This window comes from Heptranchias perlo, chromosome 9 (genome assembly GCF_035084215.1).
Source record: "Heptranchias perlo isolate sHepPer1 chromosome 9, sHepPer1.hap1, whole genome shotgun sequence".
In the NCBI taxonomy this organism is placed as follows: Eukaryota; Metazoa; Chordata; class Chondrichthyes; order Hexanchiformes; family Hexanchidae; genus Heptranchias; species Heptranchias perlo.
The window spans coordinates 56,308,475-56,333,504 of record NC_090333.1 but is presented as its reverse complement, the minus strand read 5'-3'; the positions used below and the strand labels follow the sequence as shown (position 1 = coordinate 56,333,504).

General features: G+C 42.3%; 2 protein-coding genes across 6 annotated transcripts in view; one reads left to right on the top strand and one right to left on the bottom strand.

The window, feature by feature from the left end:
• trmt1l (tRNA methyltransferase 1-like) overlaps nucleotides 1–2,881 on the bottom strand; it is a 69,730-nt gene extending 66,849 nt beyond the window's left edge. The window contains exon 1 of one of the 2 annotated variants that reach the window (XM_067989730.1): nucleotides 2,800–2,881. In XM_067989730.1, coding sequence (XP_067845831.1) covers nucleotides 2,800–2,860 — 61 coding nt within the window. In that variant the 5' untranslated portion in view covers nucleotides 2,861–2,881. The remainder of the gene's footprint in view (nucleotides 1–2,799) is intronic. The other variant, XM_067989731.1, reaches the window with a different exon arrangement.
• A 113-nt stretch (nucleotides 2,882–2,994) lies between these two features.
• Nucleotides 2,995–25,030, top strand: part of swt1 (SWT1 RNA endoribonuclease homolog) — a 120,437-nt gene continuing 98,401 nt past the window's right edge. For 2 of the 4 annotated variants that reach the window (XM_067990495.1, XM_067990498.1), the window contains exons 1-6: nucleotides 2,995–3,109; nucleotides 5,857–5,965; nucleotides 13,722–13,820; nucleotides 14,000–14,073; nucleotides 18,732–20,157; nucleotides 20,936–21,001. In XM_067990495.1, coding sequence (XP_067846596.1) covers nucleotides 5,876–5,965; nucleotides 13,722–13,820; nucleotides 14,000–14,073; nucleotides 18,732–20,157; nucleotides 20,936–21,001 — 1,755 coding nt within the window. In that variant the 5' untranslated portion in view covers nucleotides 2,995–3,109; nucleotides 5,857–5,875. The remainder of the gene's footprint in view (nucleotides 3,110–5,856; nucleotides 5,966–13,721; nucleotides 13,821–13,999; nucleotides 14,074–18,731; nucleotides 20,158–20,935; nucleotides 21,002–25,030) is intronic. The other 2 variants (XM_067990496.1, XM_067990497.1) reach the window with 2 other exon arrangements.

Below are 25,030 nucleotides of genomic sequence, written 5' to 3'. Positions count from 1 at the left end.
CACCTTAATGAAGAAAAACATTCCAAGGCACTTCGCAGAGGTGTAATCAGACAAAAACGTGCACCAAGCCTAAGAAAGAGTTATTAGGAGGCGTGACAAAAAGCTTGGACAGAGATGGGTTTCATGCAGGGTCTTAAAGGAGGAGAGGAGGATGGTTCAGGGAAAGTATTTCAGATCAAGTGGCTTAGACAGCTAAAGGCACGGCCGCCAATGATGCAGCAAAGGGAGGCAGGAATGTACAAGAGGCCAGAATCGGAGGAATAGTGTGTTCTGGGTGGCGGGGTGCGCTAGAAATATTAGAGAGATAGGGAGGGACAAGGCCATAAATAGATTTAAACACAAGGATGAGAATTTTAAATTGGATGCGTTGGGGAGCCAATATAGGTCAGCAAGGACAGGAGTAATGGATGAGCAGGACTTGGTGCAGGATATAATACAGACAGCAAGGTTTTGGATGAGATGAAGTTTACAGAGGGTTTAGGATAGGAGACCGGCCAGGAGAGCATTGCAACAGTCAAGTCTGGAGATGACAGGCATGGATGAGAGTTTCAGCAGCAGGCGGGCTGCGGCAGAGGCGAAACGCAGGTGATATTGTGGAGCTGAAAGCAGGAGGGTTTTTGTGATGGAGAGGATATGGGGTCAGGCGCTCAACTTAAGGTCGAATAGGATGCTGAGGTTGCGAACAGTCTGGTTCAACCTGAGACAGTGGCTTTGAAGGGGGATGGAATCGATGACTAGGTTACGGAGTTTGTGGCAGGGGCCAAACACAATGGCTTTAGTCTACCCAAGGTTTAACAGGAGGAAATTGCGTCACAACCAGACTGTATGTCAGTCAAGCAGCCTGACAACAAGGAAACAATGAAGAGGTTGCGAGAGGTGGTGAAGAGGTAGAGCTAGGTGTCGTCAGCATACATGAGGAAACTTACTCCAAGTCTTTGGATGATGTTACTGGGGGCAGCATGTAGATGAGGAAGAGAAGGGGGGCAAGGTTAGATCCTTGGGAGACTCCAGAGGAAATGATGCAGGAAGCGAGACAATTAACAGAGATGCTCTGGCTAAGTTCGGATAGCTAAGAGTGGAACCAAGCGAAGGCAGTCCCACTGGGCTGGACACGGAGAGGTATTGGAGGAGGAAAGTGTGGTCGACTGTGTCAAAGGCTGCAGAGAGGTAGAGGAGGAAAAATGCACCATGGTTACTGTCACAGAGCATAATACCATTTGTGACTTTGATGGAAATCTGATTGGAGACATTCAAACACGGTGTTGCACGAATGACAGGCACAAATTTGGGAGTCGACATCACGTTCTAAGTCTCGAGACAAAAGGGAGGTTGGAGATGGGCAGTAGTTTGCAAGGACAGAGGGGTCGAGGGTGGGTTTTTTGAGGTGGGGGAGCTGACATACAGCTCAATCTTAGTGATAAAGAAGTCCAGGAGCTCCTTGAGCTTATTGTTGGAGGTGAAGGTTGCGGGGGCAGGGGAGACGGGTTTAAGGAGACGATTGGTGGTGGAGAAAAGAAGCCAGAGGTGATCTTTGCTCTCCAGGATGATCCTGGAGTAGTGGGTGGTTTTGGCAGAGGAAAGTGAGACCTCTTATTTGTGCATGTGAAGTAGCCAGTTACAGCCAGCCTGCACATATATTGAATGCTGGGATCAAATTCCCAGCTGGTTTACATCAAAACTGGTTGCACTGCTCAAGCATAAATATGGGAGAGAGGTACACTTAGGTCGCACTCTCATGACACAAACATAGAAGCTTCTCATTTGGTTATTCAACCCACTTCCCTGCTCTGTCCCACCCTAGCACTACTATCTCCACTCCTCAGTTGGAGCCCACATTCAGTCACTCTCCTCTCTGTGCCACAGAGAGTGTCACGATAATTTTGAAGGCCATCAGAAGTTTGGAAACCCAAATCTATTTCCAGATCTCCATGACAGGTAACAGCAAAAGGTGTGCAGAAATAAAAGAGCCATACTGAAAAAAAAGTGTACAGAGTAGGAGACATAAAAAAAAGACAGACTGAGAAGCATCCAGACACACATACAGAAGAGAGAGGCAGAGTGGAGGAGAGACTCATACAAAGAGAAATACACTAAAGGCTGCAGACAACAGGTGTGAGGCAGAGAGAGAAAGGAGTCGAAGACAAAACCAGATCATCAGGTGGGTGTGAGAGTGAAATTGGACTTGGGCGGGGATGCAAAACAGGCAGCATCGCATCGGTCACCTGTTATACTCCCCGCCTGATATTCAGGTTCTATCAACTTCAATACAACCGAATATTGGACGTGTTGTGAGAAGCAGTAAAAACGATTCCGCCTGTTTTGCGTCCCCACCCAATCCAACTTCACCCCAAGGAGTTACAGAAGGACAACATTGTAAAAAAAAATGCCCAGTGAGTAACGGTACAGAAGATCAACTATTTTAAAATTTCAAAAAGGGCCATTAAAATTTTAGTCATCTAGTAAGTCTAAAATTTGAGCATAAAAATATATGCATGAGTTTAATAAGAGGCATTGGCTAATTTGTACCAGTGCCCGTTTTACATTATTCCTAGCTGGAGTCCCTCTCTACGAACTTTGGTGCTCCTCTAATGGAGAGCTACCTCCACACCTGCCTCTCGGCTCCGTCACCAGGATCAGGCCCTCAGACGGAGCTCTGCGGTCAGGCCCTCAAAGCAACTCCATCACAACTACCTGAAAATACAAACATTGTGAAAGAAAATTTGCGGCTCTCCTCCCCCTCAAAAAATTAACTTGAGAGCCAGGTATAAAATCAGGCAAATGAGTCCTCAAGCCTCTCACTTATATTCCTACTTGAGGCAGTGTCCTCCTGGTGCAGCTCCCCTGTTTGCTGCTCCGCCATGTTACCAACAGCGACGTTCGATAAACGGACGGTGGGGTTAAGGGAAGGATCAGCACTGCGCCTGCGTCTTCCTCGCAGTGCTCTCTGGGAATTGTAGTCCGAACGGCTCGAGTGACGATCACTCCCAGAATACCTCACGGTGCTGCTCAGTTCACCATCTGAGAACAGCTGAGTTGTTTATAAACGAAAACACTTCGCACCGTCACATTGAGAAGATAAAGTATGCGCGCCCCGTTTGATATCCGTGTAGTGAGTATAAATATAGGCGATAATTTCTCAAGCAGAGCTGCAGTTACTGCTGCTGTCGTGTTTTTATTGGTGTAGGCCTACTATCGCTTGGTGCTTGACCAAGAGACCCGACGAGGCACGCGCGTTAACCCCAGTGTGGCGCCGGGTGGGAGAGGACCGCGAGTCTCTGGTGCAGGGAGTCCTGACACCTCGGGGAATGTCAACCCGGGGCTTGAAAAGGGAGGAGGGGGGGATACTCCCTCGCACCTCCCGGATACTCCCTCGCACCTCCCGGATACTCCCTCCTACTTGCAATTGATTTAAAGTAGCAAACGCCGTTGAAACTCTCGGCAGGGCAGGCAGCATCGGTCAGGAGAACACAAAATAAATTCTGCAGAAGGCTCCACAGCCGAAACGACCACTACTTGCTGCCGGGCCTGCCGTTTCCAGCGTTTTCATGTTTTATATTTCTGATTTCCTCCCAGCTGTAATATTTTGCTTCTGGTACAATTAATTTAATCGACCACAGCCTCTAAACATTTAAAATTTAATGGGATGTGGGTGGAAATTTTATTTGTATATATCTAATTGATTTTCTAATGTAAGGCAGAATACATGTTAAATGTCAGGTTAAGGCTTCTTGCATACAAGTGTTTTTCTACAGTCAAGAACTGTTATGCACCATTAGCTCCAGATTCACCCAAGGATCTGTGGTAGATCTCCTGTTCCTCATCTACATGCTGCCCCTACTGGCACAAGGTCAGATTCCAGTGATGACACCCAGCTCTGCCCCTCCATCACCCTCACTGCCTCTGTCCTGTCAGATTGCTTGCCCAATATCCAGTCTTGGATGAGCTGTAATTTCCTCCGGCTGAACATTGAGAAGACAAAAGCAGTTGTTTTAGGCCCCCACCACACATTCCGGTCCCTTGCCACCCACTCCATTCTCAATCCTAGCTATTGTCTCTGGCTGAACCAGACTGTTCACAACACCAGCATCCTGTTTGACCCCAAGCTGAGTTTCTGACCTCATATTCACTCAATGACCAAAAAACGCTTATCTCAGCCCATCTGCTCATGAAACTTTTGTCTATGCATTTATCACTGCCAAACTTGCCTGGGTAGCCTCCCAACCTCCATGCCCTTGCATATCGCCACTATCCTCGCTAATCTACAATGCTCCTGGTTCCCCAATGACTCAAATTTAACATTTTTATTCTTGTGTTTATATCCCTCCATGGCCTTTGCTCCTTCCTATCTCTAACCTATTCCAGTCCTACAACCACTCTCCACCTCCCCCGCCCTGGAACTCTCCATTCCTCTTACTCTGGCCTACTGTGGGCCCCCCTTCACCCCACCATTGGCAGCCAGCTGTACCTTCAGCTGCCTTGGTCCCATGCTCTAGAATTCCCTCCCTAAACTATTCGGCCTCTCCATCTCTGTCTCCTTTTAAGACCCTTCTTAAAACCCACCTCTTTGACCAAGCTTTTGGTCACCCCTCCTAATCTTTCCTTCTTTGGCTCCATCTCAGCGTCCCTTTTTTTTCTTCACATCTCTATGAAGTGCCTTGGGATGTTTTTCTACATTAAAGGTGCTATACCAATGCTATTGAATAATACTGTTCGTGATTGTGTGTGGGAATTACAGGAAGTGCCAAGTCGGTAGAATTACATAGATACTTACCAAAGCTTCGTCATTTTGGTTTAAAATTGCCACCCAATTTGTTCTATTTCAATCTTTAAAAATAAACACAACCCACGGCAGCTGTCTTTAAGCAGGCCTGTCCCTTTAAGGTCACAAAGGCTAATAGGTGCAAATACGGAATTCGGTTAGAAGCTAACTGTTGTTGGTGAAGCACCACCCTCCCAAAACTATCAACCCATATGGCCCCTTCCCCACTTCCCATGACTGCTACACAGTTCTTGGAACCCACCTCTTGCCTGCCTGCAACCTGTAACAAGCCCATTGATTTACAGTTTTTAAAAAATATGTACCTAATCATAGATTTTGGGCACAATAATAACATTAAAATACTCTGATTGTCAAGATATGTTTTTAATTAATCATTGTAAATTATTGGTCTTGGTAATATATTGTGTGCTACATAGCATAAAACCACATACCCTTCAGCTGAGCAATGCCTTTAGAGATCTAGAAGCATTTAGGCATACTGGCAGCCCAAATGGGCTCATGTATTTATTGGCAGTGCTCCTCACTGCTTTTTTGCCCTTCATTGGCATGTATGTGTGATTGCGATATTTTGTGCATGAACATTCATGATCTTTCCCTGGCCTTCTGTGCATACATGATCCAAGAAAGTGAAAAGAATTGAGAAAGAAAGTAAAGGAGTACAGACCAGAAAAGAAAAGGAGCTTGTAAGGAAATATGAAGTGAAGGAAAAACAAAAGGAACAAGTGGAGTGGGAGCGAAAGAGAGAAATAAAAGTGAAAGATGAGCAAGAAAGAGAAGGAAACTGAAGTGAAAGATGAGTAGGAGAGAGAAAAACAGAAGCAAAGGTTGAGCAGGAGAGAGAAACTGAAGTGGAGGATGAGTGGGAGCAACAGAGGGAAAGGAAGAGAGAGAGAGAGAGAGAAACGTAAGTAGGCATTCACTAGTATTTGCAAAAAATGGTAACTATAATCTGACTGTGTATGTAAAAAGTGCAATTCTTGATAGGACAGTGAAAATATAACCATTTAATATGTGATATTCTCTAGCACCATGTGTATGTTCTAACATTAATTCAGAATTTTTTTCCTTCTTTTAAGCTCCACAAATGAAATAACGATGTCAAGAAAACATTCAAAACACAAGAGAGAGAAGGATAAACCTCAAACAAAGAAATCAAGGTCACAACGGCGGAGCCATGACCATGATGTGAGGACAATATGAGTTTTCTTCCAAAGTACCTGTTTTTTTTTTGGAATAAATCTCAACATGGTATCTTCTAGCATTCAGTGCTTATCACTGCCTGCCCACGCACCACCCGTGAGGAAGATACAAAATGTTTATTTTCTAATAATTTTGATTTGGTACAGATACATGTTTGTTTTTTTGGGTGGGGGGTGATTGTGGATAAGTTACCTTCTGAAGTCCCTGTGCTTGGTATATTCTGTAAACTTATATCAGCAACTTTCAGGTGGTACTTATATTCAGAACTGTGATACCGTAATCTAAAAATTGAATGTCCTTAACTCTGCACTGATCATGTTTGGACAGCGCTACAGGTATCAGCAGACACTGTGCTGCAATCAGGTCTGACTGATCTTTTCTGTCTAATACTGTAAATTCAAACAGATTTGTCCATGAATGAGTAGTCTTCACATGCCCACAGACCCCTTAATAATATCTAATCTGCATTCCAGAGATTCACTTATTATAACAGTTAACGTAAATTTTTTTTAATAAGGGCTCGACAGGGTAGATGCAATGAGGATGTTTCCCCTGGCTGGGGCATCTAGAACCAGAGGTCACAGTCTCAGAATAAAGGGTAGGCCATTTAGGACTCAGATGAAGAGGAATTTCTTCACTCAGAGGGTGGTGAATCTTTGGAATTCTCTACTCTGGAGGCCTGTGGAGGCTCAATCATTGACTACATTCAAATCAGAGATTGATAGATTTCTAGATATTAAAGGGATATGGGGATGGTGCAGGAAAATGGCGTTGAGGTAGAAGATCAGCCATGATCTTGTTGAATGGCGGAGCAGGCGTGAGGGGCCGGATGGCCTACTCTTCCTCCTATTTCTTATGTTCTTAAATACTACAGTAAATTATTGGGTTTTAGTGTGTGCGAACGTGTATAAATTTTGACTGAAAAAATTGTCATAGATGAAAAATGAATTAGCTTTGAAATGCATCGACAGTTGTTATGTAGGAAGACTGCCTTATGTGGTCAAAAGAAAGCTTGTATCTGCCAGGATTTTTAACATTGCAGTGATTATTTGGGCCAAGTGCTAAAACCTCAAATCATAGGCTTGCCTTTAAATAGATTATTGTATTCATAGTGTAAAGTTTCTGTAGTCTAGATAATAGCTGAATAAATGAGTTTCCATTGAGGTTGGCTGTTAAATTGTAGTGCCAGTGGTGATTTGGTGCATCTGGATGTCGGTTGGAGATAGTCTCACAATGTGTGTCACAAAGACAATACTCATTGAATAGTGAGTGTATGTCACAAAGGCAGTATCCAAGGAATGGTGACTTGTTTACCTGGGGCTAGAGCTGTGCATTTTGAAGGGAGGTTACAGAGGCTAACGAAGGAAGTTGGGAACTGTGATGTAACCCCAGTGATGGACACGAGTACAACATACAAGAGTTTAGAATGTGTAGGAAATCTAGATTAGACGGGCGAGGAGGTGGTGTACCTCTATCTTAATAACCCTGACAGGTAAAGGAAGTAGAACCAATGGTACAGAATAATCTTCCCCAGTGAACTACTGTGGCTGAAGGTAGTTATGAAGGAAGTAGTTATGTAGGAAGACTGCCTTATGTGGACCAAAGGGACAAAGAAAGCTTGAATGTGCCAGGATTTTTAACACTGCAGTGATTGGGCCAAGTGCTAAAACCTCAAATCACAGGCTTGCCTTCAAATAGATTATTGTATTCATAGTGTAAAGTTTCTGTAGTCTAGATAATAGCTGAATAAATATGAGTTTCCATTGAGGTTGGCTGTTAAACTGTAGTGCCAGCAGTGATTTGGTGGATCTGGATGTCGGTTGGAGATGGTCTCACAATGTGTGTCACAAAGACAATACTCATTGAATAGTGAGTGTATGTCACAAAGGCAGTATCCAAGGAATGGTGACTTGTTTACCTGGGGCTAGAGCTGTGCATTTTGAAGGGAGGTTACCGAGTAAACTCCCTTCAAAGTACTGAAGGTATTGGAACCAGCTAGATGGATAGCCACAGACTTTACCTGTGCTGAATGTTCCTATGTGAAATGTGTAGTACAAAAAGAGCTATGAAAGAGTTTGCTATGAACCATAAACTCAAAACAAAAAGGAGGACCTGTTGTTTGTTAAAACAGATTTTTTAAAAAGTAATTTTTTTTTTATTTGTTCATGGGATGTGGGCGTCGCTGGCGAGGCCAGCATTTGTTGCTCTTGAGAAGATGATGGTGAGTCGCCGCCTTGAACCGTTGCAGTCGGTGTGGTGAAGGTTCTGCCACAGTGCTGTTAGGAAGGGAGTTCCAGGATTTTGACCCAGCAATGATGAAGGAACGGCGATATATTTCCAAGTCGGGATGGTGTGTGACTTGGAGGGAAACGTGCAGGTGGTGTTGTTCCCATGTGCCTGCTGCCCTTGTCCTTCTAGGTGGTAGAGCTCGTGGGTTTGGGAGGTGCTGTTGAAGAAGCCTTGGCAAGTTGCTGCAGTGCATCCTGTGGATGGTACACACTGCAGCCACAGTGCGCCGGTGGTGATGGGAGTGAGTGTTTAGGGTGGTGGATGGGGTGCCAATCAAGCGGGTTGCTTTGTCCTGGATGGTGTCAAGCTTCTTGAGTGTTGTTGGAGCTGCACTCATTCAGGCAAGTGGAGAGTATTCCATCACACTCCTGACTTGTGCCTTGTAGATGTGCCTTGTAATGCAGGCAAAAAAGATAATACCAGTGGGGGATTTAACTTAGAATCTGAATTAGTAAATAGAATCCATGACTACTTTCTGACCCTTCCATTGGGGACCCACAAGAGGCAATTCACATCTTAATTAGGTAATAGCAAGTGACCCAGATAGCATGCTACAAATGGAAGAAGAGGAACCTTTGGTGATAGCGGCGATAACATGATCAAATTTAGTTTGATCTGGGATAAACAAATACTGTAAACCAGTAGTCAGATCTGTAGCTTTGAAAGGGACAACTTCAAGGGAATGAAGGAAGAGCTTGAACAAAGTAACTTAGGAAATAAAACCTCAGTTGAGGACAAATGAAATGGCTTTAAGTATGTACTACTGAGCATCCAGGATAACAACAACAACTTGCATTTATGTAGCACTTTTAACGTAGTAAAATGTAGCAAGGTGCTTCACAGGAGCGATTATCAAAAAAAAATTAATACCGAGCCACATAAGGAGATATTAGGACAGCTGACCAACAGCTTGGTCAAAGAAATAGGTTTTAAGAAGCACCTTAAAGGAGAAGAGAAAGGCAGGGAGGTTTAGGGAGGGAATTCCAGAGCTTAGGGCCTAGGCAGCTGAAGGCACGACCGTCAATAGTGGAACAATTAAAATCGGGGATGTGCAAGAGGCAAGAATTGGAGGAGCGCAGAGATCGGGTCGACTCGGCCTATATTCACTCCAGTTTAGAAGAATGAGAGGGGATCTCTGAAACATATAAAATTCAGACAGGGCTAGACAGACTGGATGCAGGGAGGATGTTTCCCCTGGCTGGGGGGTCCAGAACGAGGGGTCACAGTCTCAGGATACGGGGTAGGACATTTAGGACTGCGATGAGGAGAAATTTCTTCACTCAGAGGGTGGTGAACCTGTGGAATTCTCTACCACCGAAGGCTGTGGAGGCCAAGTCACTGAATATATTTGAGAAGGAGCTAGATAGATTTCTAGACACAAAAGGCATCAAGGGGGGTATGGGGGGAGAGAGGGAATATAGTATTGAGATAGAGGATCAGCCATAATCATATTGAATGGCGGAGCAGGCTTGAAGGGCCGAATGGCCAACTCCTGCTCCTATTTTCTATGTTTCTATCTCGGAGGGTTGTAGAGCTGGAGGAGGTTACAAAGATAGGGAGGGACGAGGCCATGGAGGGATTTGAAAACAAAGATGAGAATTTTAAAATCGCGACGTCCCCGGACCGGGAGCCAATGTAGATCAATGAGCACGTGGTGATGGGTGAAGGAAGACCAAATCAAGTGGAGTAAATAAGAGAACTCTACAAAGCCTGAAGGGAGAATGGTAAGGGAAACCACTGGGAAGAAAGCAGGAGCTTTCAATAAATGTCTAAAAGATGATCAGAAGAGCAAAGACGGTACAAGAAACAAGTTTAGATGTAGACGCTAAATACAACTGCAAGAAAAAGCAGGAGGGTTATCAAAGAAGAAATGAGATCCTTTAAGGATGAAAGCTGGTTTGAAGCTAAGGATAAGCAAAACATAATTAACACGATTAATTCCTGGAGAATTCACTAGAGAAGACACGAGTAACATGCCACTCCATCCTAGAGGGTCTTAAAAATAAGCTTTGAAATAACTAGACAAGCTCAAAACAATAAGTCCCCAGAGATGGACAGTGTGCACCTGATATATATAATTGAGGTGAGGGATAAACCTGTAGTACAGAAGGTCATCGTGAGGGAGTCTATGAGTACAAGGGAGCGCCCATCAGATTGGAAACAAGCCAACGTGACAACTATTTTCAAAACTGTGCCAAAGTAAACCCTGGTAACTATGGCTCTATTAGTCTTGTATCCCAAACTGGCAAAATAACAATTGATCATTAGGGATTAACTTGAGGATTAACCTAATAAATGGCAATGCTGTTTCAAAGGAGAAGATCCTGCTTGCGTTTACCTGTGATTAAGTCCTTTCAGGCAGCCCCAAGTGGCAAAGCCTGCTGAAACTCGAGCAACATTTATAGTACTGGCTGTAGTGGTGAAACTGACCAGACTGCTGCGTACTTTCAACTCATAGCTGAATAAGGTGAAAAGCTTCCACCTCGCATAGTTTGTCTGTGGCCAGGAATATTGTCCACAAATATAATTCTAAGAAATATTGACAATATAGAAGCCCAGAAATCCTCTTCAGATCACCAACAGCAATTTCCGGCAGGGAGCGGGAGAGAAGGTGGAGAGACTGCCTGCAAGGGGCCACTTCCTGACCGCTACTTCGGAGAATCACCTCCGTGAGAAAGAGTGGGGGTGGAGCTCTGAACTCAAATCCCAGAGCTGACAGTACTTAAACAACGAGTTAAGATTTAATTTCTGAAGTTGTCAAAATCCTGCTTGAAATTAATCTGACCCAGAGATGGGTGAGATCCTGAATGAATATTTCACATCGGTATTTACGGTTGAGAAAGGCATGGATGTTAGGGAACTTGGGGAAATAAATAGTGATGTCTTGAGTGTACATATTACAGAGATGGAGGTGCTGGAAGTCTTAACGCGCATCAAGGTAGATAAATCTCCGGGACCTGATGAAATGTATCCCAGGACGTTATGGGAGGTTAGGGAGGAAATTGCGGGTCCCCTAGCAGAGATATTTGAATCATCGACAGCTACAGGTGAGGTGCCTGAAGATTGGAGGGTAGCAAATGTTGTGCCTTTGTTTAAGAAGGGCGGCAGGGAAAAGCCTGGGAACTACAGACTGGTGAGCCTGCTATCTGTAGTGGGTAAGTTGTTAGAGGGTATTCTGAGGGACAGGATCTACAGGCATTTGGAGAGGCAGGGACTGATTAGGAACAGTCAGCATGGTTTTGTGAGAGGAAAATCATGTCTCACGAATTTGATTGAGTTTTTTGAAGGGGTAACCAAGAAGATAGATGAGGGCTGTGCAGTAGACGAGGTCTACATGGACTTCAGCAAAGCCTTTTACAAGGTACCGCATGGTAGGTTATTACATAAGGTTAAATCTCATGGGATCCAAGGTGAGGTAGCCAATTGGATACAAAATTGGCTTGACGACAGAAGACAAAGGGTGGTTGTAGAGGGTTGTTTTTCAAACTGGAGGCCTGTGTCCAGCGGTGTGCCTCAGGGATCGGTGCTGGGTCCGCTGTTATTTGTTATTTATATTAATGATTTGGATGAGAATTTAGGAGGCATGGTTAGTAAGTTTGCAGATGACACCAAGATTGGTGGCATTGTGGACAGTGAAGAAGGTTATCTAGGATTGCAACGGGATCTTGATAAATTGGGCCAGTGGGCCGATGAATGGCAGATGGAGTTTAATTTAGATAAATGTGAGGTGATGCATTTTGGTAGATCGAATCGGGCCAGGACCTACTCCGTTAATGGTAGGGCGTTGGGGAGAGTTATAGAACAAAGAGATCTGGGAGTACAGGTTCATAGCTCCTTGAAAGTGGAGTCACAGGTGGATAGGGTGGTGAAGAAGGCATTCGGCATGCTTGGTTTCATTGGTCAGAACATTGAATGCAGGAGTTGGGATGTCTTGTTGAAGTTGTACAAGACATTAGTAAGGCCACACTTGGAATACTGTGTACAGTTCTGGTCACCCTATTATAGAAAGGATATTATTAAACTAGAAAGAGTGCAGAAAAGATTTACTAGGATGCTACCGGGACTTGATGGTTTGACTTATAGGGAGAGGTTGGATAGACCGAGACTTTTTTCCCTGGAGAGTAGGAGGTTAAAGGGTGATCTTATAGAAGTCTATAAAATAATGAGGGGCATAGATAAGGTAGATAGTCAAAATCTTTTCCCAAAGGTAGGGGAGTCTATAATGAGGGGACATAGATTTAAGGTGAGAGGGGAGAGATACAAAAGGGTCCAGAGGGGCAATTTTTTCACTCAAAGGGTGGTGAGTGTCTGGAACGAGCTGCCAGAGGCAGTAGTAGAGGCGGGTACAATTTTGTCTTTTAAAAAGCATTTGGACAGTTACATGGGTAAGATGGGTATAGAGGGATATGGGCCAAGTGCAGGCAATTGGGACTAGCTTAGTGGTATAAACTGGGTGACATGGACATGTTGGGCCGAAGGGCCTGTTTCCATGTTGTAACTTCTATGATTCTATGACCCGATAAACCGGCCACCGCCTATAGCGGGCAAATCACAATCGCACAGACGTCCCCACTATAACCATTGGGGATTGTATCAATAGAAAATACAGTTTTCAATTTTGTGTGTATTGGGGAGGCAGATTGTGTTTACAGCAGATGTTGGTGCTGAGGTCAAATGTTAGTGTGTTTTATGTTCTTGATGTATGGTGACGTTCACATGGATTCATGAATGAAATGTCACTCCAATTTAATGGAGAAGTTCAAGGGCCCATTAGACATTGAGGGCCCAGTTTATTTGCTTTACAGTGATAACAAAATTTAGACACATTCAATCTAACAAACGTAATTTCAGAGTATATCTGGAAATTTGTTATGCTAGTATTGTCACTGCTGTTATGAAGTTAATTCGAAATTCACTAGCGTTGCCAACTGAATGTGGGAAATGTTTGTTAATATAAGTCTGGACTATGCAGAATGGTATTTCTGCAGTTCCAAGTTGTCATTTTGGAGATGATAGACTGTGTATCAAGTTTAACACTTTATATTTCAATCCCTCATCCTCCAACTTCCCACTTCAGCTGGAAGGTGGAATACTCTCCATGAGCACCGGTGCTGTTCTGATCAGGAAGTGTTTTGCTCCAAAGCAGGTGAAGTAATCAATTTTTCTTTCCAAAGAGAGGGGAACCACTTCTGTGCAGTGCCCCATCTGGCATCCTAACCATAAAGTAGTGCACATGATCTGACGTTGGTAGACTAGTTTGATGGACAGTTGAGCCTGAAATCTATAATCAGATGTTTCTGGTTGTAATATTTACTGCTCTACTGTTAGTTATTAGGCCTTATCATTCTCGAAATAATCCACATTTATTGTACTCGATGTTTGTCTTGAAAAAGCTGTTAAAAGCTCTGTTAAAAGTTGTTTTCTTAAAAAAGTTTTTTTTGAAATTTTTTAGGAAGAAAAAAAGACTGAGCAGATGCCACACTGCATTGGAGGAAGCCCGTTACTACGGCAATCTTCCGTATCACCTCGAATAGGAAAAAAAAGAAAACTGGTAAGTTTTACACACGAATACTATTAAAACTCAACAGAATCAGTCCCTAGGACAGCCTATTAAGCCACTCTGTAAGGCTCTTAACCTGCCTTCTGTTGAGTAGATTCAGCCATTGGACTGTGTGCCATGAAAATAATGATTTTTTTGATTTCAAGTTTTGTATTTTGTCTCTTTATTAGAGCCATCAGGAGGTAGATGCTCCCACAACATTCAAACTGTCCATAGAAGAACATGCTAAATCTTCCTGTCCTAGGTTGGTATTGGATACATTTCTAGATTTAAAAGAATAAGTAGGTAAAGCATTGAATGGGATTTAAGTCTTGTATATTTCATTAATGCAATACTTCTATTGAATCCTTCAGAAATACATATAATCAAAACCACAGTGAATTAATCAGTACAGCATACACGTGTAGGAGATTTATTTGAATACAGATAAGCTGTTTGGAATAAATGCATCCTGTTACGTGTCCATTATGCAAAAATTTGTCATTTTAGCATAAAATAGTGGATCTCCTGTGGTGTTGCTATGATAAATCGGAGGATAGGGTGAGGAAGAAGTGGAGGTGGGATGGGTTGGTAAGGGAACAATTTTAGGGAAAGGAAAGGATTTGAAATGGGGAAAAATATCAATAGGTATAACAGATCAATTTTCTTTTAAATGAGCGGATCTGCTGTGGTGTTGGTTTAACTCTGTGTCTCTTTTGGTTCTCTCTATCTTGCTGTTTTTTCTGGTTATCCTCTTTTTTTCTTTCCATCTGTGGTTCTTAACTCTTTTATTTAGTCTTCTGTCTTATATTTGGTTGGTGGGACTACAGTGGTAGTTGGGGCATTGATTCACTGAGGGCTATAGGTAGGTTTTGGGTGGTGGATGGGGGAAAGGATCTGGCCAGAGTTGCCGGTTGGCTTTGGGATGATGAATGGTGACATTACAGGGCCACAAGTAGTAGCGGAAAGCATTGTGATAGGAGTGGCTCCTTTTGCTCCTCTTGCAGATTTCTTCTGCCACAGTTCCACATCCCATCTCCTCACCCCCCCTCCTTTTCCCACCATACCCCCATCTTCTGAAACCTCCTTTGCTAGTCCCCAACCCTCCCCTCACCCAATCTCCACCCACCTCTAATACTCGTCTCCATCCTCTCCCCTGCTTTTTCTTATTCTGCCACACCCACACATTCCCATAGTCTCCTCTACGTAATGACGTTGTCACAACCCAAAGCCTCTCCCCCTTTCATACCCTGCATCATACCCTCCCCTCAGTTACTTTCCCATATTACCCCTGCCTATCCCATTATCTTCCCCACAGGCTTCCATCTTCTCACTCCCCAATCTCCCATATCCTCCCTTGGCACCTCAGATCCTCTCCTATCATCTACCCCCAATGCATCTACCTTAAATCCAATCCCCTTTCCCCCTTTTCCTGCTTCTACACCCCCATTCCCTTTCCTTTTCCTTTAGTACTTCCCATACCTCCAATCAAACTTCTAGTCCTGCTTCATCCCCTATCCTTTTCTCCTGGCCCTCCCTCCCCACCACCAGTCTGATGCCTAAGCCGGTTTCCCAGTTTGTTCTTTAATGTGCTTGTTGTGCTTTAAATTGAGTGCAGCGCAATATGTTGGGAAACTTGCAAAGAAACTGGAATCCATGGGGATTGGGACTTGGACGGCAGGCTGAGGTAGGCAATACGCAGACAGTGGAGACAGCAGGGGTATGAACAAACTGAGGCCTTATGTACCAGACCTGAAGAGAGTAGAGAGCAGATAGTGGGGGCAGGATTGGATATGGGTGAGGATCAGAATGTGGACCATGGCACAAGGCAGAAGAAGCTAGCATAGGTGTGGCCATGGAGGAAAGAAACAGCAGTAAGTGAAAGTAAAAACAGATTTGCCGGAAATTGAGTGGTAACCCTGAGGTTTGGCAGAAGTGGAGGTTGGATTTGTAACGGTAGGGTAGGTCGTGCCTGACAAACCTGATTGAATTTTTAGAAGAGGTGACTAAAGTAATGGACAGGAGAATGTCTATGGATATTATTTATATGGACTTCCAGAAGGCATTCGATAAAGTCCCTCATACGAGACTGTTGGCTAAGGTTGACGCTGATGGAATTGAGGGAAATTATTGACCTGGTTAGGAAATTGTCTGAGTGGCAGAAGACAAGAGACTAGGGATAATGGGCAGGTACTCAAATTGGCAGGATGTGACGAGTGGTGTCCCACAGGGATCTGTGTTGGGGCCTCAACTATTCACTGTATTTATTAACAACTCAGATGATGGGATAGAAAGCCACATATCCAAGTTTGCCAATGACACAAAGATAAGCAGCATTGTAAGCAGTGTAGATGAAAGCATAAAATTACAGAAAGATATTAATGGATTAAGTAAATGGGCACAATTGTGGCAAATGGATTTCAGTGTAGGCGAATGTGAGGTCATCCACTTTAGACCTAAAAAGGATAGATCAGAGTACTTTGTAAATGGTGAAAATCTTGAAACAGTGGAGACTTAAAGAGACTTAATGGTCCATGTACATAGATCATTAAAATGTCATGGACAGGTACAGAAAATAATAAAAAAGGCTAGAGCAATGCTGGTCTTTATATCTAGAGGACTAGAATTCAAGGGGGAGAAGTTATGCCACAGCTATACAAAGCCTTGGTTAGACCACACCTGGAGTACTGTGTTTAGTTCAGGGCACCACACCTTAGGAAGGATATATTGGCCTTGGAGGGAGTGCAGTGTAGATTTACTAGAATGATACCTGGACACTAAGGGTTAAATTCAGAGGCGAGATTACACAAACTAGGGTTGTATTCCCTGGGATTTAGAAGATTGAGGGGTGATTTGATCAAAGTTTTCAAGATATTAAGGGGAACTGATAGGGTAAATAGAGAGAAACTATTTCCGCTGGTTGAGGAGTCTAGGACTAGGGGACATAGTCTAAAAATTAGAGCCAGGACTTTCAGGAGTGAAGTTAGGAAACACTTCTACATGCAAAGGGTGGTAGAAGTTTGGAACTCTTCAGCAAACGGCAGTTGATTTTTTTTTTATTCGTTCACGGGATGTGGGCGTCGCTGGCAAGGCCGGCATTTATTGCCCATCCCTAGCAAGATTTTTTTACAACTGAGTGGCTTGCTAGGCCATTTCAGAGGGCAATTAAGAATCAACCACATTGCTGTGGGTCTGGAGTCACATATAGGCCAGACCGGGTAAGGGCGGCAGGTTTCCTTCCCTAAAGGACATTAGTGAACCAGATGGGTTTTTATGACAATCCGGTAGTTTCATGGCCACCATTACTGATACTAGTATTTTAATTCCAGATTTTTTATTTAATTAATTGAATTTAAATTCGCCAGCCGCCGTGGCGGGATTTGAACTCGTGACTCTGGATTTTAGTCCAGGCCTCTGGATTACTAGCCCAGTAACATAACCACTACGCTACCGTACCCGTAGTTGATGCTAGCTCAATAATTAATTTTAAATCTGAGATTGATAGATTTTTGTTAACCAATAGTACTAAGGGATATGGGATTAAGGCAGGTATATGGAGTTAGGTCAGAGCTCAGCCATGATCTCACTGAATGGTGGAACAGGCTTGAGGAGCTAAACAGCCTACTTATGTTCCTATCTTCCTATGTTCCTATGGAATGCAAGGTTTGGCTCACTGGTGGACAACTTTTAGTTAAGAGTTTAGTTGAAAACCCACTCATTCTTCATCCAGTTTACATTTGGACCCTTTTCAAAATCTCTCAAACTGTTATGGGCAGAGAGACAATTTGACTTTTTCATTGAGAGCATATATGATTCAAGCATAAAACAAAAGCTAAAATAGATGTCTAATCGTTACAAGATAATGGTTGACCTCTCTCTCCTCAGTTTTTCTCTCTCTCTCTCTCTCTCTGCTTCTCCGTTTTAAAACACAGTCAGTATAAACTTTACCTGAATAAAAGTTTTGAAATTGTCCTGCAGCTTCAAATAGTTTTTAGAAATAACTGAACAGATACTTGCTGGAAGCTGATGGGAAACAATTCAGCAATTGGGCTGACTATATCCTAGTGGTGCATCTTGGGAGCTACCTTCAGCTAACAAACTTAAAGTTCCAGGCAAAAGTAATGTCCAAGCCCATGCTTTTAGAAGAGGCTGAGAGCTTCAAGTAAAATCTTTAATGAAGGTATTGAAAACGCAATTTAGTGGATAAATTTATTCCGTTCTTGTGAAATATGTAATTAAAAAAAAAATTAAATATTATTTAAAACTTTATTTTTGATGATAGAATTTTTCTTTACTATGTGGTAAAGCATTTTGAGTGATTTCATTGTTTACAGTTTTAAAAAAAAGTTAGGTTCTCCTGACTGGTCATTGTTTTCATAAGTTCTCAGTGGTTTCTCATTGGCAATTTTCTAGCCGCTTTTGTCCTGTCCTCTTCATTTCTGATTTGCTCCTGTTTTACTTTGACCCAATCAACAAAGTGTGATCGTGAAATATTGACAGCAAAAGTATGACTGAAAAATTGCGAGAACAGAAAGTGCATGCTTCACGCAAGACTTTTAATACATTGAGTGAATCTCCCTTGCCATTGAGCACGATGAGTTGGAGGATAGTCTTCTTCGCCCTCCCTTTGACTGTGTATACAGTTGTTCTGTGGCGGACGTTATGACACCTCACTGATGTGAAAGATAAGAAAACTAAAGCCTGTTTAAGACCACTAAGGTTAAAAACAAGCTTTTAGTTTGTTACAGCATTAAGGAGTTAATACTGTATACTCGCATAATATAATCATTTTCATGTGTTTGCAAACATACCATGCTGTTGGTCAGCTCAGTGCTGGGAATCCAGCACAATGAGAGGAGCATCGGGAAGTGGCTGAGGAGGAGTGGAGGTTAGGGTCTTTACATTTTTTTTTTCTTTACCTAGAGCATCACATTCAAAGGAAAAGCATAAAGTCAGATTGGAGAAATGTAAATGTCCTCCTGCTCAAGGTACTGTTTCTTTAGTGGCAACATCCTCCACATATCCTGAAAAGATCGGATGTAAATCAAAGCGAAAGAAGAAGCACAGGAAGCATTCACGAGAAGAAAATAGAAGAGAAAAGCACCAAAGTCCGGCAACTACAAAACAGGCACCTGATTCACATGGCTCAAGGGATAGTCCTAGTGAATTGCAGTGCTGTAAAAAATGTAAGTCTTCTGAATTTTGCAAACATATACTTAAACCCAAAGCAAAGCCATCAACAGAGGAAGCAGATCTTGAGGTGTTGAAGGCAAAAATAAGTGGCCCTTCATTTGAATGCTTGCAAGCCGATTTTAAAGACTATTTTAGCAAAACATATTTGTTGCAAGGGGCTAGGGGAGAACATTGTGAGAAAGACAGAAATGAGTCTTCTACGTTAAAATCTGCACAGCGAACGAGCAAACTCACTGTTTCATATGATGAAATTCGACATTTTTATAAAGAAATTGAAAGTCAAAAACAAACAAAAGCTTCACCAGCGCTGCAAAGGGAATCTAATCATTCAGGTATAATGCAAGACTGTAAAGATTTAGGAAAAGTTCTAAGAAACTTTGAAGAATTAGATAGCTCCAAGAAAAAATCTAACATCTTTATGAAACTACACGAAGAGCCTGATATCTCTGGAAGACCATTTGATGTGTGGAAAGTAACCAACGCACCTCTGAAAGCTGTCAAAAATACAGGAAATACTAGTGAAGGATCGAAAATCCTGGAAGCTGGTTTTTGGGAGAAGTGCAATAAAATATCTAATTGCCTGAGAGGACTCAGAAAGAAATCTAAAAGATCGGAACTGGCCAGAGACGAGGCCAGCGTTGTAAGAGCGTCTTCTCACTTGTCCAAAATCTCAGGAAAATCCAGTGATTATTTCAAATCCTTAGAGATTGAAAAAACGAGCATATTTTCTGAGGAACCAACAACCTCAAAAACGTTCAGTAGAGAGTACAAACAGGCATTACGGTCCTGTGGTGATTCTGGAAGCACCAAATTGGTTCATGAAGGAAAAGGGGTGTTGGGATATCCACAAAAACATCAAGTTCAAGCCATGGATTCAAACTTACCTCAGCAGTCTAGACTCTTTGAAAGAACTGATGTATCAACATTATCGTCAAGAAGCTCTGAAAACGCTTTGCAATTTGAAACCCCAAAACAAGCTAAAAAGTTTCATAGTTTTAAAATTCTTAAAAAGGTCTATGTTACAGATGCCTTATCACAGACTGTTTCTAAAAAGTTACTAACTTCAAGTGCTAATCAGTCGATGTGTAAATCTTCCAACAATGCTACAAAATCTACTTTGATACATCAGGATCATGAGTTGTCCCCACAACAGCCGGTAATGGAAGTTTATTTTCTTATGTCCACAATTAGAGATAGACTTGCTTATCTGACAGAAGCTAATGCTCATTTCTGTCAATATTCGTTTTTAAATGAGTAAAATCGATCAGCGCTGCAGTGCATCCAAATTTAGCAGCAACTTGAGCCACAGTATTTATATTGGCAAATTACAGTAATCCTCAGTGGTGCTGCACACAAGAAGTAAAAGCACCTAACAAAAAGCAGCTCTTAAAAGATCATTAGAGTCTAATGGTTCTTTTGCAGCCTTTTTTTTGTTAAGGACATTCGTATTTATTCTTTTAAATCTCCATCACTGGAAGTAATTGAAAGGTCACTGTGATTCAATATAAATGACTGATGTTGACCTCGGTTCAATGCTGACCTGTTGTACAAATTTGACAGTACTAGTTTGACAATCAGTTCTTTCATCATTTTGATGCCCAGAGTGGCCACAGTAAATTTTTAAAGAAATTTTAAAACTCTGGACAATTCTCTGTAGCTGTGCAACTCTCTTGAACTCATAGAGTACATTGTATAAGAAGTTATGATCTTATGGAGCAGCATAATTTTATTAAAGTTGGATATTTGGCTAAGGTTGAAATATATTGCTTTTGTATCTAGTTATTGCAGAAGGATAAATTATTAAAATAATTACGTGTGAACTTAGTTACAGGAATATTTTATTATGTAAATGGCAGCTTAAATCAAAGGCCATTTTGCCATTGATTAATAGCATGCCAGGTAACCCTATTTCTGCTATGTTTTAATCCTTTAAGGATTCTCAAAGAGTGAGTGTCTCTACCACTTTACCAGATCATGTGGATATGGATACTGATCAAAAGGTGAGTGTTGTGTTGATAAACAAGTCAATGTTTGGCATGGCTGCAGGTATTTGAGGTTTGGCAAAACCAATGGAATCAATAATAAACACAACTGTGCTAATGCAAGATATTGTTCAAATTTATATTATTGGTATAGCAGTTGATCTCAAAGTCTTATGTGATCAAATCACTAAATTTTAGGTACATTACATAGAAAATGATTTTAGTTAAGTGCCTAATGTAATCAAACTACAGAAGAACAATGATAATTTAAGGTGTTGTACTACAGGTATCAGTCTTGGACTGTATAGGGCAACACAGGATCGGTAGATTCAAGTTAAACTGGTTGTTCGATGTTTCTGTTGCAGGGGCCACTTTTTAAACTTGCCTTCGCACTGGGCTGCACTGAAACTGCTTCCTGGAGGTGGTTTACATCTTTTGTTTAGGTTTGCTTTGGACTTTCACATCTGAATTACACTGCATAGTTTGTGTTGATGCAAAGCTGACAGTGCTTTGAACAGATACAAACTATGTAGTATATAACTGACCTATAAATACCGTGGTAATATTTATAAGAACATAAGGAATAGGAGCAGGAGTAGGCCATCCGGCCCCTCGCGCCTGATCCGCCATTCAACAAGATCATGGCTGATCTTCTACCTCAACGCCATTTTCCTGCACTGTCCCCATATCCCTTGATTCCTTTAATATCTAGAAATCTATCGATCTCTGTTTTGAATGTACTCAATGATTGAGCCTCCACAGCCGTCTGGGGTAGAGAATTCCAAATATTCACCACCCTTTTGAGTGAAGAAATTTCTCCTCATCTCAATCCTAAATGGCCTACCCTTTATTCTGAGACTGTGACCCCTGGTTCTAGACTCCCCAGCCAGGGAAACATCCTCCCTGCATCTACCCAGTCAAGCCCTGTAAGAATTTTGTATGCTTCAATGAGATCACCTCTCGTTCTTCTAAACTCTAGAGAATACAGGCTTAGTCTACTCAATCTCTCCTCGTACGACAATCCCACCATCCCAGGAATCAGTCTGGTGAACCTTCGTTGCACTCCCTCATTGGCAAGTATATCCTTTCTTAGGTAAGGAGACTAAAATTGTACACCATACGCCAGGTGCAGTCTCACCAAGGCCCTATATAATTACAGTAAGACATCTTTACTCCTATACTCAAATCCTCTTGTAATAAAGGCCAACATACCATTTGCCTTCCTAATTTCTTGCTGCAACTGCATGTTAGCTTTCAGTGACTCATGTACAAGGACACCCATATCCCTTTCAACATCAACATTTCCCAATCTCTCACCATTTAAAAAAAATACTCTGCATTTCTGTTTTTCCTACCAAAGTAGATAACTTCACATTTTTCCACATTATATTCCATCTGCCATGTTCTTGCCCACTCACTTGGTCTGTCTATACCTTTGAAGCCTCTTTGCATTCTCCTCACAACTCACTTTCCCACCTAGTTTTGTGTCGTCAGCAAACATGGAAATATTACATTTGGTCCCCTCATCCAAATCATTGATATAGATCGTGAATAGCTGGGGCCCAAGCACCGATCCCTGCGGTACCCCACTAGCCACAGTCTGCCAACCTGAAAAAGACCCGTTTATTCCTACTCTCTGTTTTCTGTCTGTTAACCAATTCTCAATCCATGCCAGTATATTACCCCCAGTTCCAAGTGCTCTAACTTTGTTCACCAACCTCCTGTGTGGGACCTTATCGAAAGCCTTCTGAAAATCCAAATACACCACATCCACTGGTTCCCCCTTATCTATTCTACTAGTTACATCCTCAAAGAACTCCAATAGGTTTGTCAAACATGATATCCCTTTCATAAATCCATGTTGACTCTACCAAATCTTATTATTATTTTCTAAGTGTCCTGTTATCACATCCTTTATAATAGATTCGAGCATTTTCCCAACTACTGATGTCAGGATAATAGGTCTGTAGTTCCCTGTTTTCTCTCTCCCTCCTTTCTTAAATAGTGGGGTAACATTTACTACACTCCAATCTGCAGGAACCATTCCAGAATCTGTAGAATTTTGGAAGATGACAACCAATGCATCCACTATCTCTATAGCCACCTCTTTCAAAACCCTGGGATGTAGATCATCAGGTCCTTAGGATTAATCGACTTTCAGTCCCATTAATTTCTCTAGTACTATTTTTTTACTAATACTAATTTCTTTCAATTCCTCATTCTCGCCAGACCCTTGATTCTCTAGTGTTTCTGGGAGGTTTTTTGTGTCTTCTGTGAAGACGGACACAAAGTATTTGTTTAGTTTCTCTGCTGTTTCCTTATTCTCCATTATAAATTCTCCCGTCTCTGTCTGTAATGGACCCACATTTGCCTTTGCCAATCTTTTCCTTTTTACATACTCTCATATTCTATTTTCCCTTTCTTTATCAATTTCTTGGTCCTCCTTTGCTGAATTCTAAAATGCTCCCAATCCTCAGGCTTACTGCTTTTTCTGGCAACTCTCTTGTTAGCAATGGCAGGACCACTTTTCCTGTTGGGGTTTTATGCCTTAAAGGAATATATATTTGTTGCAAATTATGTATTAATTTTTTTAATGTTAGCCATTGCCTGTCTACCGTCACACCTTTTAATGTAGTTCCCCAATCAACCATAGCCAACTTGCGCCTCGTATCTTCATAGTTTCCTTTGTTTAGATTTAAGACCCTGGTTTCGGATTGAACTACATCACTTTCAAACTTAATGAAGAATTCTGTCATATTATGGTCACTCTTCCCTAAGGGCTTCTTTACAACAAGATTATTAATTAACCCTTTCTCATTGCACAATACTAGATCTAAAATAGCCTGTTCCCTAGTTGGTTGCTCAGCATACTGATCTAGAAAACCATTTTGTATACATTCCAGGAATCGATCGAGGCATGGCAGGGCAGCTCAGTTCTCCACAGTATTAATGCTAATTTGGTTTGCCCAATCTATATGTAGATTAAAGTCCCCCATGAATACTGTAAACCCCTTGTTACATGCACTTCTAATTTCTTGCTTTATACTGTGCCCTACATTACCACTACAGTTTGGTGGCCTATAAACAACTCCCATCAATGTTTTCTGTCCCTTGCTGTTTCTTAGCTCCATCCAAACTGATTCTACATCTTGATCTTCTGAGCCAAAATCCTTTCTCACTATTGTACTGATCTCATTCTTTATTAAGAGCGCTACCCCACCTCCTTTTCCTTTTTGCTTGTCCTTCCTAAATGTCGAATATCCTTGAATATTCAGTTCCCAGCCTTGGTCACCCTGCAGCCACATCTCCATAGTGGCAATTAGATCATACCCATTTACTTCTATTTGTGCCGTCAATTCATCTACCTTGTTGTGACTGCTACTTGCATCTGTGATTGTTCATAACACAGGAAGCGTCCTGGAGTTCCCACATGACACAGGATGCGCATTCCATGGGTGTGAGCTGCCCTGCCATGCCTTGATTTATTAGATTAACTAAACTCAACTGGAAATAAACTAAAGACTTAAAAAAAAAAGACACTCACTGGTAAAGAAAACCTCACTAGCTAGCAGCCAAACAGCTCCTTCCCTTGTGCTGACGTCACTCTTGATTTTCTTACCTCGCTGCTTGAAGCCCCGAACTCTGTATCGTTGATCCCGCGCTCCATGCTCTCACCTCTCACTCCTTTCATCTATGATTCCACGTTCCGCTCTCTCTCCTCTTATTGTTGATCCTGTGCTCCACTCTCTCTCCTCTTATTGTTGATCCTGTGCTCCACTCTCCTCTTATCATTGATCCCGTGCTCTGCTCTCTCCTCTCCTTTTATCGCTGACCCCACGCTCCGCTCGCTCTCTCCTCCTTTTATCGCTGATCCCGTGCTTCTCTCTCCTCCTCTTATCGCTGACCCCGCGCTCCGCTCGCTCTCTCCTCTCTCTCCTTTTGTCGCTGACCCCCGCGCTCCGCTCGCTCTCTCCTCTCCTCCTTTTATCGCTGATCCCGTGCTTCTCTCTCCTCCTTTTATCGCTGACCCCGCGCTCCGCTCGCTCT